The sequence below is a fragment of the Gouania willdenowi genome, chromosome 12, assembly GCF_900634775.1.
Source record: "Gouania willdenowi chromosome 12, fGouWil2.1, whole genome shotgun sequence".
Taxonomy (NCBI): domain Eukaryota; kingdom Metazoa; phylum Chordata; class Actinopteri; order Blenniiformes; family Gobiesocidae; genus Gouania; species Gouania willdenowi.
The window spans coordinates 22,516,166-22,530,134 of record NC_041055.1 but is presented as its reverse complement, the minus strand read 5'-3'; the positions used below and the strand labels follow the sequence as shown (position 1 = coordinate 22,530,134).

At 36.0% G+C, this 13,969-nt stretch overlaps 1 protein-coding gene across 7 annotated transcripts in view; it reads right to left on the bottom strand.

Annotated features, from left to right (window-relative positions):
* mapk10 (mitogen-activated protein kinase 10) overlaps positions 1–13,969 on the bottom strand; it is a 39,810-nt gene that overhangs the window by 4,774 nt on the left and 21,067 nt on the right. For 6 of the 7 annotated variants that reach the window (XM_028462308.1, XM_028462309.1, XM_028462310.1 and 3 more), the window contains exons 6-11: positions 12,966–13,104; positions 12,256–12,421; positions 11,623–11,694; positions 6,062–6,244; positions 2,935–3,059; positions 538–564 (exon numbers count right to left, since the gene is read on the bottom strand). In XM_028462308.1, coding sequence (XP_028318109.1) covers positions 538–564; positions 2,935–3,059; positions 6,062–6,244; positions 11,623–11,694; positions 12,256–12,421; positions 12,966–13,104 — 712 coding nt within the window. The remainder of the gene's footprint in view (positions 1–537; positions 565–2,934; positions 3,060–6,061; positions 6,245–11,622; positions 11,695–12,255; positions 12,422–12,965; positions 13,105–13,969) is intronic. The other variant, XM_028462305.1, reaches the window with a different exon arrangement.

The window sequence follows — 13,969 nt, the reverse complement described above, 5'->3', positions numbered from 1 at the left end:
GCTCAACATTCCATATTGAAATACTGCACAAAAGATCACAATTATTAGTTTTTATCTTTGCATTTACATTATTAGACATTTCCTGCTTTATACCAGCAGGTTGGAAAGAGTGTGTCTTTGTCCTTCTCCCTGAGGATAGTCATTTCATCTGACGGGATACAAACATGCTGTATGGCACCGAGTCAACCATCATTTATCACTCATTCATAAAGATCCCGCAGCGGACACCCTGATCCTCCTGTGTCAGTCACCGCAAAGTGACAACGTTACCCATAAACCTCCGCAATGTGACCTTGGAGGAACAGATCAATGCTGACGTCTTTATTTAAAATGAAACACATCAAAAATAAAGAAGAGGACAGGCATTTCTCAGATGGTTGACAACAGGAATATTATATTTTTTACACATGCATTGTATTTCTTGCTTTTTTTGGGTTAATAATGTGCTTAAAAAAAAAAAAAAAAAAAAAACGGACACCAAAACGTCAACAGTCGCCATGAATTGCTCTCGCTCATGTAAGGCAGTTTGTTATTTACCATGGTTATTTGGATGAGATCTCTGGCCTTCATCAGCATGAGATGACATTAGAGAAGGGGAAAATAGCAGAACATGTGTTGAAATGCCATTCACAGCCATAATAATGCAAACTCCAACAACATCAGCAAGTCAAAACACAACCAGAAAATATATTCTGAAAAAAATGAACAAGCAACCAATCATATGCATGGAATTCATCAGCTATAGTGAATATTTCAGAAGTGATATGATATCTGTGGGATTTTTTTTTTTTTTGATCAAGCTGCAGATGGCTTTTCCCAATCTCTCCCTGTCACCTCATCCTATTAGGCACTGATGAAGCCATGGATAATATCAGAAACATCATCACTCTCATTCATCTGCTGGAGTGACTGCAATAAGTCACAATTTATTGACTTAATCAATATGATTTCAAGGGAACTGATGGTATAGAGTTGGGAGAAAAAAAAACCTTTAGGTAGGTGTGAAAACAAGCACATAATGTCCAACAGAATGCAGAAAATGAACAGAAAACATTTGGCGTGATCATTCTTTAATTTGGCTTCGTTTTAAAGTCAAAAGTTGGGTTTTTCCCCCTGTGCCATTCTATAAAAACAACGTTAGGGCAGATTATTCTGAGCAACAGCTACATTACTGGTTTCAGCTTGTTCTGAGCTAATGCAACCACATTAAAGGGATGATTTTAGACCAGATCTGCGCCACCTAGAGGTGTCATTTACACTCCCCCAGAAGTCGACAAATAGCCTATAACAGTACGGCTAATGCTGCGTTTACAACAACACGACTAACAGGGATAATACGTTAAGGTTTCATTTATTCTGGCAAATTTTGGCAGGAAATTTACTTTGATAATCTGACATATTTCGACCATCAACTGCCAGTCTTCTTCAGAGGCATCTGCTGATCACTTTGATGAAAAATTACATTTTTCGGTTACAATTACGTTTTCAATTACCCATGTTCAACTCTAAATCAATTACGATAACAGTTACCAGTATTTTTGTATCCTCAGAAAATCAATTACAATTACTGTACATTCTCAATTACTAAAGTTCACTTAAATTAATCACAATAACTGAGCCTGAAATAAATAACCTAATAAAAGTTAACCTTCCTCTTGTGTTAGCTTTCTGTTAGCATCTCTTATGCTAACGTGTCCTAAATCGGCTGTAAAATGCACTAAAAACAAATATATATTCTCTATTTTATTTCCTATCTATTGATTACCTCGTTAGGCTTCCTAATCAATGAATATATTGGTTTTTAATATTTTTGGTGTGGGTGTCAATGTACCCCTGGATTTAAATATATTTTAAATGGTAAAATGTGGGAAAGCTTGATAATGAAACATATTTTAATAATTGTTAACTAATAATAATAATCGTAGAATTGTACATAGACCTGTAGCACGGTTCCCCAGTTTTGCGTTAAGCTACAATTATATAATTTTCAGGGCAATTACAATTACAGTCAATTATCTAAACTCAATTCATATTTAATTACAATTACAAGAGCAACAGATTTTTTAAAATACATTTACAATTATAATTGACCCCAACCCTGCTTTGATGTGTCCTCACGTATTAATTTCTGCAAGTTTATTTTGTCTTCTTTTTGAATTATATGTTAAGGTTTCATAAAGAAGTCAAGGACACATCAAAGCCATGAGCAGACGCCTCTGAAGACGACTGGCAGTTGACAGTCGAAACATGTCGGGGGATCAAAGTAAATTTCCTGAAAATGAAAGAAAGTTGTAGTATTTACAATAAAGGCATTCATGTTTATGTGATTTGTTGCCTTCCAATGCACTTTTTCAAGCAGGAGGTCAAAAAATCCACAGTTCCGAGTTGCCTTTGAACGCAGCATTACTACTTGTTTATTCTATTTTTTTTTAGAACCTTTGACATTAGTATATACCTTGTGTCTTGTTTTTATACAGAATAAGACAACCAAAAACAACTTGGTAGCACAGTTTCTGTTTGTTATCCAGTTTGAAGCCTCTTACACAGTTATTTCTGTCTCCGCCTCCGTATGGAAGCGATAATCAGCCCTGAAGCTAATTTGATGGCTTGAGGTAATCACACCAGATATTAACAGGATTTTTTTTGTTAAAAAATTTAAAAAATTGCAATAGCGTTTATATTTTTTTCATTTTTTATTTCATTCTTTTGCATGCCTGCCTGGATATTTTGCACAATACAAAACATAAGTGAGAAAAACAAAGAAGTGAAATGAAATGTAACAGTGTAACAGTTTCAGACTTAAAGATGACGTGGAATATGAACATTACTTTTAGGGAGAAGAACAGAAGTAAGCATTATTAGTGCTGCTGACCATTGAAAAACAGGGAGAACCAAGCATGGGATGGAAACCAAACACACAATGAGCCCACTCACCGCCTCCACCTCAGCTGGGTCGTACCACACGTTGATGTAGGGGTGCTGCAAGGCCTCGTCCACTGATATCCGCTTTGCAGGGTCGATGATCAGCATCTTAGACAGCAGGTCTCTGGCTTGGCTCGCTGGGGTTTCAAATTAAGAGTAAAAAAACCAATGTTTAGTGTCCAATGAGAGTCGGGTAAAATAAAATAAATAAAAACCCACTAGAATGTCGGAGAAAATATTCTAGGTCAGCCCAGACTGATTATACATTACAGCTCACTTATATCTTACATGTTATATGTTACGGAGGTAGATTTGTGTTTTTATTATTCAATTAAAAAAAAAAAAAAAATGAAATAAAAAAAATAATAACTTCAATCAAAAAAACTTTTCAATAAAAAAAAAAAAAAAACACTTCAATCAAAAAAGGTTTACGTAATCAAATATAAATATTTTAAATCAAATAAAAAAAGCAAAATGCAAACAAATATTTGAGACCCAAATAATTGCATTTGAACACTTTTTTCTTTGATTGAAAATGTGTCTTTTGGCTAAAAAGTTTTTTTGTTTTTATTGAAGTCATCCTTTAAGTACATTTAGTGTTCAATCAAAAAATAAAACATTTCAATCAAGGAAAAGAATTCAATAAAAAAACAAAAAAAAATTCAATCAAAGAAAAAGTGTCTGAATGCAAAAACATTTAACACATTTATTTTTGATTGAAGTGATTTTTGTAATGAAGTTTTTTGTTTGGTTTTTTTATTATTATTATTTTTTATTGTACCTCAATAGTGTTAAATGTATTGTGAGTAAATTAATGATTTTGCATTTATTTTTGCATTTAATAATTCATATTTCAATCTATGTTAGGAATAAAATTATGAAAAAAATAAATAAAATTCCACACAATTAAAAAAATAAAATAAAATCCTTAGACATCTTTCTTATTGTATTATATTTTTACTCTTGAAGTTGTTAAAATGATCCTAAAGGCATTTAGAAATGAAAGGAATCAATAAGCATCAAGAGTTTTTTGGATAAAGCGTAATTTTGACAAACAGCCATCAAAGAAGATCTGGCATCACAAAACTCTCCGCCCCCTCTCAGGCCTTCTTTAGTTGATTTGAAATTGAAAACCCTTAAACCACCCACTATCACTCTCCTACGCTCACTGACCTGCCATAAAAATAGCTCCAGTTAAAAGAGACACATGAGATGTTGGGTTTTCTTCCTGTGCATCAACGAGTCGATAAGTAAAGGATGGCAAGTCTACCCAACAGCTCATCTATTGCTCTCTTCATCTCCCTTCATTCCCTCGTCTGCCATTCTTCCTTCCTTTCCTCTGTCTGTCTGTTTCATCCTCCTCCTACAGTTCACACTAACCAAAGCTGAGAGGATGACTCTCTCATATCTGACTCAATTCCTCCCAGTCGCAGTAAAACACACAAAACAAGCCTTTCAACACATCCAATCGTCTCCTACCCTCCCTCCCTTTTCCTTCCTTTACCACTGTCTCTCCAGCAGGGAGCAGCCTGAATACTGATGTGATTCAGGGGGATTCTATCAGTCAGGCACGATGTCTAAGTAGGGTAGCAGGAAAAAAAAGTTATATCTCACTGGAAACACTCCCTCTAACTCTGCAGCAGGAATAGAAACTAGCAGCAAATGAAATAAACTTTGAAGAGGCTTTGCTACAAGCAGAGACTGCAGAACAACTCCAGATGAATTTTGTGATGGACTGGAAGAGAGATCCAGTTGGCATCACTGGGAACCCCTTCGGCATTGTCAGTGGGTATTGTAGGGTCACAGGTTTGTAGACTCCAGTCTTGAGACAAAGACGGTCTTGACCACATCTTCATTTCAACTTTATTTGTATAGTGCAATCTACAACAAAGTCATCTCAATGCGCTTATCAAAATATAAAATTCATAATAAGAAAGAAAAAACCCAACAAGATCCACATGAACAAGCATTTAGCGATAGTGGGAAGAAAGAAACAACTCCCTTTTAACAGGAAGAAATCTCCAGCAGAGCCAGGTTCAGAGGTGGGTTAGTGGACAGAAGGACCAACAGAACAGGATAGAGAGATAGAACATCAGAGTGTCCCAGACTAGTTGAGCCTTGAATCACAGATCAGGAACTGGCCTGGCCAGACTTGGAATGTTCCATCAACACCAGTCGAGACCAACACTGATCTCCATCCAGCCATCTTTTGACCCACTTTTTCCAGGGTTGCGGCGGTCTGCTGGTGCCTATCGATGGGCATTAGGCAGGGGTACAACACTCACATTCACCTCCTCAGGGCAATTTAGTGACTCCAATCAACCTAACAGTCATGTTTTTGGATTTTGTAAGGAAGCCAGAATACCCAGAGGAAGCCCACGTGGCAAGAGGAGAACATGCAAACTCCACCCCAGGGCTTGAACCAAAGACCCTGCTGTGAGGCAGACGTGCTAACCACTACGTTACAGTGCACCCTATCAACACTGATCACTGATCTGCTATTCTTCAACTTCATTAATGTGCTAATAAGGACAAGAACTTGTAACTATTCCTGATTAATTAATGTTGTAATTTCCCTTTAAATATTTAGTGTTAGCTCACGCATTGTTCGGTCTTGTTGGAAATCTTTTCCAGTGCCTTTGATGTTATGTCTCAGAAACTTGCAAAAACTCATCAGACATCAGTCCATCTTGTTTCTAGTCAGAAACACCTTCCTACCTGCCTCATTCGCTTGGCAAATAAACATTATCATCTTATTTTCAGATATTTTAAAATAATTCTGGACATACAAGGAGTTATTTTTTGTAAGAATTTAGTTGAAAAAATATTGTCAAGGTTTGAGATTTTGATTGCTGTGCTTTGCATCTTGTTTTTGTCTAAAATGAAGAAATAATTCTCTTAAACTGTTCAACCATTTCATTGTTTTTAAAATTGGTTTCTATGGTCTTGGTCTTGTCTTGGTTTCGACTCCCAAAAGTCTAGGTCTTGACTTGGTCCAGAGCAAGTCTTGGTCTTGGGTACAACGCTACACAGGTGTTTTGCCCTCATATGTAAGCCAGTTATAAGATAATAAAAATGTATTCAAAGACACATGCACTGCAGCGTGTAGCATCAGATCTAAACAAGCATTTGTTCTCACCTTTGAGTTTGTTGTGCTCAGAGTCAGCAGGGAAAAGGCAGTCGGGGAAGAGCTTTGGAAAGGTGAGGCCAGCGTACTTTGGCCGGTTCTCCACGTAGTTCCTCACAGTGGGTTGGAGCTTCTTCATGAACTCAGGTGATGGCGTACCAAGCTGCTCAATTACTTTGTTCCACTGGTCGATGTCTGTATTAGTATGTTGTGGCTAAGGTAAACACACCCTTGGAACACATTTTAAACTTGCAAATTCTACGTTCTAAGGCCGACCGTTGTTATTTGTTCAATTATTTAAAGGTGAACTTCAAATGACGACAGCAGCTTCGTCCTTACAATTACCATACAAAACTAACTTCATCAGCCAATACTGAATGTTAATGCTTTTGTCAAAAATACAAACAAATTCTGTTCCTGTTTACAACTGAATCCACAAAATAATGAGCATTTTTTCCCATGGAAATAAAAATATTTGAAAAACAATTACTGATAGACATCTTTTATCAAGTAATGTAATTACAGTACTACTATAAAACATCAAATCCCGAACGACAATAAAAATATGTGAGATTCAAATACTCTCAAAAGGACTGAATATATAGAAATAAATGTAGATTGTTCAATCATACAGTATATGGGTAAATCATTGTATTATTAGTTAAAAAAAAGCAAAATCGGTAGTGATTATACAATTAAATAACACAAGTTTAAGTGTTGGTGGATCATATTATTGGTCTATTTCTGCTGTGGTAATTCATCATTTTTCTTTTTTTTTTTTTTTTTATCATTTTACATGTTCAAAATAAAGACATCAATCAATTAATCAAATGTGCATGAGGTTTAGACTCCAATAATAAAATGAAACAACTCTTTATCGTGCTTTTACCTTTTTTTCAAATAAACAAGTGGCTGATGATCATACAGGTGCAAAACAATGCAGGGTTGACACCTTTGCCTGTGTTTTCCATGGATGATATTTTTCATATTCTCAGAGTACCAGTTTAGACAGTGAGCTACTAGAGTGCCTCATACTGTACCTCCTTTGCTTTGATCTTAATGCACTTTGGCTACAATCCATCCATTTATCAGTGAGACTTTTATCTTTGACGCTTTATGATGTACTCATATCCACCAGAGCGTTTGATTTATTTATTCTTTTTACTATTTTCTGTGGGTTCCAAACAGCATGAGGCTTTCATAATATCGTTACAAAAGTCCCACCTGTATTCATTCCTCTGGATGGTGGGAGATGGTAAGGATACGGTCAGTTCCAGAGAACAGCACTGTCCCTCTTATCAGTTCTCCAAAGATGCAGCCAACAGACCACATATCCACTGGGGTCACACATAACCCAACCCATGCAAACAAATACAGGCACATGCACACACAGTCATGGATGCACGTTTCATCTACTGAAAACAGAGATCTCATCTCTCTCTATAGCTTCTGATCTACGAAAATGTATTTTTCTCTGGTTAGCGCCGGGCCTTCATTTTAATGTTGGTTATTTCACATGATCGCTAACAGCAGCTCCCAGTAAGAATTGCACAATAATTTTAAAAAGCATTTAGTGTAATGAAAGTTTTTTCGTTGTGTGTAGACCCCTTAACGGCCCACGTAATGAGGCTCGTAATGTTACAGCTTTAGAGAATGTCGTCTTGTTGAGTGTTTGGGTGCCAGGATAGGAGGAATAACGTTAATGGACATATATGAAAGTTTTATAGGATTCCAACGGACGATCGTTCTCAGAAAAAATGAACACATTTGTGGTTTGGCCTCCAGGCCAAGCCCCGCCCAACAAAATACGTCACAATGTTTACAAACAATCAAACGGTCTATACCAAACAGAATCATAATAAAAGTTTATACCAGGGGTGTCAAACTCATTTTAGTTCAGGGGCCAAATACGGAGCATTTTGATCTCGTGGGCCACAGATTTTTTTGCAGGAAAACAAGTAATTTCAACATTATTGTGCCTGAGTTTACACTTCTACGCATACATAAATTACAAAATATGTAAGAAACTGACCATAGTGGACATGGGTCCCAACAAGACCTTGACTTTAAATGTCCTAGATTTTGTGACCAATTTCAATTTAATTATGGGAAATATTATGTCATAATTTTAGGAAAATTGAAGGAATTTGTAGGAATTTTGAGTTTTTATAACTGTTTAGCATTGAAAATGACTTAAATCATGCAATATAAGCACTAGGAAAACTGTGATATACTGCAAATATTGCTGAGTTTCATTTACACAATGATTCATGTTTTCCCTGTCTTTTTTATTTTCTCCTGCGGGCCAAATTAGGTGCTCCAAAGGGCCAGAGTTGGCCCCCGGGCCATGAGTTTGACACGTGTGGTCTAGCTGTGTCTTTTGAGGGGTTCTATGCAAGATGCCGGTTGGGGCCCTTACAGTTTTGACAAATTACATGAAGAGGTTCCTAATCCACTAAAATGTCATTGAAAGCATACCTTTCAATGATTCTAATACATCATATGTTTCAAAAACACTAGACAGTGTGGTTTCTATTATTCTTGTGTCCTACATTTATATTTAAGCATATTATGGATACAGATAATAAGATTAGGCTGAGGTCTATCGTTGCTCATTGGGCTTTATGCAATTGCATATTCTGCCTATAGCCAGAAACGTCAGAAATGTGTATACTATATAATACAAAATTGACATTTCAACTTCTGATCTTTTATTTTTATTGCAACCACTGGAGTACTCAGGTGTTTGGAGGTTCTTTATATGCAATATTACTGTAATGATAATACTGCTATATATAAGTGAATTTCAACCACACAAATACTGAAAAGCAGCTGCTGCAACTGAGCATCTTACATGATATCACATAAATTGTCCCACTAAGAACAGATACAAACCTATTTTTAGCATTTTTTTCCCCATTTTTCTTCTTTTGTTTTTTACCACACTTATTATAAAAACATGTTTTTATTTTTATTTACTTAACAAAATATCATTTGCTTGTTTTGCAAAGGAGTAAGTATTACTGTAAATGAAATAACAATGACTATTAGTGAAAAGGAAAGAACATTAAAATGAGCTACTTTGAAAAATAGGAAAAAACACAAACAAATCCGATATATTGTAGTTTCTTGAATATTATTTTGGAAGAGCAATTTAGAAGCTTTTACAGACATTGATGCCGATTTGGTGCCTATGTTTCAACACGACTGTGTGGAACATTTGATGTCAGAGGTCCACATAAACCTGAAGAAATAAACCTCCGAAATCATTAAGCCACTAGTAAAGCTATTGCTGTGATCTGTAGGTGTGGGCAAGGATGAAGCACTAAATCATCACTTGACAGGCACTCAAGACAGGGGTGGAGAACTTGAGCCAGTTCAATACATCAGCAACAAAAAAGTCTATAAAGTACATTAGGATAAATGACAAAAGGCCAGTAAGTCCAGAGGTGGTAAATCAGTGGAAGGTTAACAAAAGTGTGCATGACTACCTTTCTGCCATCTACAGCAGCGGTGGGCGGAGTATTAGATGATGTTAAATTCAGGGTCAGTGGGTGAGCGGAGATGGATGAGGAGAGATATTGCACAGCTCATTTCAGGGTTTAAAGCATATGCGGAGTTTGAGATTCTTGCCAGAGGGGGCAAAAGAAAAAGTAGAATTAAATAAATAAACCGTCTCGAGATTTGTGCAGATATAAAATGATGAAAAATTATAAGTAGCATAATTGATAATGTTGACTAAAAAATTCCATTGACGCGTCATTTAATGTTGTAAATTCATGATGAAATCAGGTCAGCTGCCGCATTTTGCTTCATTTTTTTTTTGCCGCAGTGCCATACATGAACTGCTGGACACGGTATCGCTTCACCATTTATATTGTGAAGAAGAATTGCGCAACAAGGCAAGGCAAGGTAAATGTATTTGTATAGCGCATTTCATGCACAAGGCAACTCAATGTGATTTACATGATGAAAACAAAAGAAGAACCAACCTAAAGTCTCAAAGGATTGAGACCGTTTCACTGAAAACTTACGCTACAACAAATACATAACACAATCTACAACAAATGAATTCATATATATTTTGTAAAGTCACTTAAAATAATTGTATAATATGCACATTAAACACATTAAACTGTCACTTGAATGTACATGTACATAAACATATACTATTTAATTTAAATTATTATTATTATTATTATTATTATTATTATTATTATTATTATCTTGTTAAATTATTTTATTTAGTTTTGCACATATTAGTCTTTAACTACCGTTTATATTTATGTTTATATTTTTTCCAGTTGATTGTTATTATTTAATGTGTACATTGTTCACACAGTTCACCAAGTCACATGGCCAATAAAGTTGATTCTGATTCTGATATTACACAAACTCTGCATATGTTTTACAGTAAGACTGACCTTAAACCAGCAAAAGCTAAATGTGTTGGACTCCTTTTCTTATATTAGGATGTGAAAAAAAAAAATTCCAATGTATTTAAGCAGTTTATATACAGTATACTTAGTACAGTATAGAACATTTTCCCTGTTCCAAAATCCCATTCTTCCCTTTGCCTTTGGCGAAAACATTTATTGTTCCAGTAAAAGCTCAACACAACAACAACTGAGCTCAACCAAGCTGCTGTTAACAAACGCCTAAAGGGAATAGATCAATTATTCATTGGTGAACGCCTGACTCACACATGTAAGCACCTTCAAAAGCCTCCATCCACGTCACCTGTGCACACACAGCGTGGATACACAGCATGGGGGTCCTACATAGCCGAATCCACCCCCTGAGTCATCACGTGACACGTTCATGCCTCAACACTTCCCACGGAGAGGAAACACAAGGCGAGACAGAACGTTACTCCACATTGTGCGTCACAGAAAGACAAGAGAGTGTAAAAGCTAGCAAAGGGAGTGAGTGTTGTTAAGTTCACCTCAGTAACATGCAGTAAACATCAGGCCTGTGAGCTAATACAATCTGACACATACAGTACAATGCTATTTATCACTGATAGGTAGGTCGTACGGGTAAGAAAAAGTCGATTCAGCGATATATTGCAATATTTCACCAGGCGATTATCGTTTTGATCCAATAAATGTCGAAATCGATTTTTTAATCATGTTTTTTAACGCCGAAAACAATTTAATTGTGCTAACATATCCATAGCACGTAAATGCCCAGTCACTACGTGTCAGTGAACCACATAATACTTTGTTAAACTACCTCGTTGATTGCACTTTATTTTCATAAAACATACTGGGAGCTTTTATAGATGTATGTGGTTAGATCGATAGATAGATAGATAGATAGATATACTATATATATATATATATATATACTATATATATATACTATAGATAGATAGATATACTATAGATATACTATAGATAGATAGATATACTATAGATATACTATAGATAGATAGATAGATAGATAGATATATATACTATATATATACTATATATATACTATGGATAGATAGATAGATAGATAGATAGATAAATAGATAGATAGATAGATAGATAGCATTGAACAACCCTTCGGTTCGTTAACAAGGATACAGTCTCGGCCAGGGAAAAGGATTTTGTGGCGCACCATTTCTCCCATAATGCACCCCACTGACCAAATATCCACTGCACGCGTAGAGGTGAGGGTAAGTGGAAGAGAGAGAGGGGGGAAAAAGAGAGAAAGTGCAGGTTAGTGTATGTCAATGTGAACGTATATGAACTTTATATAATACTGCAAGAAAGAAGAAGAAGTGAAGCCAACAGAGCAAAGCAGAGCCTTCCATTGACTGACTAGTGGCAGGAAACGTAAAGCCCTGAAGCCCAAATGCCTCCATTCTGAGGAGGAGTATGAGCTATTGACTCAACTGGAGGCTAAAATTCAATCACACATCTCAATCTTTTGAAAGCTTTTATACAGTGTCCAAAATCTGCAGAGGTTTAACCCACTAGAGATCAAAACGGAGCTGAACCTGAATTGTTGCTGGGATTTTCAGGCTAAGGCTGTTTTTTCTTATGTTTTGAACTATCATCAAAAGATGGTTCTGTTTTAAGTCATTCCAAGATCCCAAACGCCCAAATAAGTCATCAAAATCTCTGAAAATGTAACAATCCGCTTTATATGTAAATAGTAACAATCAATTTCTTAACTCTAACTCTCTGACACATACAAAGTTGACCATATCTCACCATTCTCCTTGTATCCCATGCCTAGGATGACCTCCGGGGCTCTGTAGTATCTAGTCACCACGTAAGGCGTCATCATAAAACTTGTGCCTGCAGTCCTGGCCAGACCAAAGTCCAGGATCTTCAAGGTGCAGTCTGACTTTACCACTATATTGCTTGGTTTGAGATCCTGGAGAAACACAAAGTACAAATTGTCATACATCAACTACGAAATAGCATTTATCTTCTTTATCTTCCAAGTGAACCGTTGCTTCGGCTGGCACTCGAACTCGTCATTTAATGTCATTCTTATTTCAAAGTAGGGAGAAACGATGAACAGCGACATGCAAGACCACTGCGATATAGTCAGAGCATCTAAAAATAAATCCAAATAATTGTTTATTATGTTGTAAAGAATATGGGTTTTGACTTCTGGTGGAGAGTTAAGTAGGTTAGGTCCCTATAAGTACACGTTAGCTTGCATTACCAAACAGCTGAACACAGAAACCACATGGAACTCTCCATAAAACAGAACGAAATTCATGATCTACTTTTGTTACGTGCAGTTTTCTGTTGAGATGTGTATGAATAAAAATGTCAATCGTCTACTGTTAACAAAAGGAAAGTGCAAACCAGCTTCCGCCACAATTAATCACTGCTTTGTTTCTATCGTCAGAGTAAAATACAGGAAAAACAACAGCGATGACAATAACGGACAATTTCAAAGTTCCCACCCTGTGAATAATGCCGGCTGAGTGCAGATGTTTGATGCCACACAGCATCTGGTAGAGCAGGTAGGACATTCGCTCATGGTCAAGCTCCATTTGAATCACCTGGCACAAGTTGGCATCCATCAGCTCCATCACTAGGTACCTGAGGAGAAAATGTTTGACCAGTAAATAAGGATAGTAGAAAATTGATTCTCATTATAATATATTACATATATAGTATATACACCTACAGTACTTTTACTAAATGTTTCTCAATGGTTACATAATAAGAAATGTGCAACAGCAACAACAAAAATGGCTGAAAAAATATAGATTACACACTTTATTTGAAGTTTTATATATAAGGCTGACATTACGCTGTTATTATCTGTCATTAGCATGAATAAGGTGTTAAGAAGGCTGTCGTTCGCTAAGTTGTGACACCTTTGGAGCTATGTTGGCATTTTTTGGGTTAGGTGGAGGGATCTAGTGGGCGTAGTTAGGGTTAGAGTTGGTATGACGAACAACACTTAATGACAGCCATCATGACAGCGTAATGTCAGCCCTTATGTATAAAACTTCAAGTAAAATGTTACCGATTAAACAACCAATAGTTTTTTTTTAATCTGTTAAAAGTAGGATTTATTTAAAATGTGTACTAAGGCTTTTTACCTTTTTATCAGTGGTGGAAGTAACTGATTACACATACTCATGTTACTGTAATTGAGTAGATTTTATAAGTACTTGTACTTTTTGAGTATATTTCTAAATCAGTAATATTACTTGTACTCAAGTACATTTTAAATGACGAAAAGTAATTCGTTCAATTTCTCCACCCAGTCGTTACTGGGCAAATTATTATTTTTTTGTTTTAAAACGATCGACGGACATTGTGAAACTACAAAAAGTCGAAATGACCAGACAACAATCAAATGCATCACATCATAGCCGACCAATCAGATTAAACGTAATGCACTGCACCAAAACGGCATTTAATAGATGTTATTTTCGCAGTTATAGAGTTCATA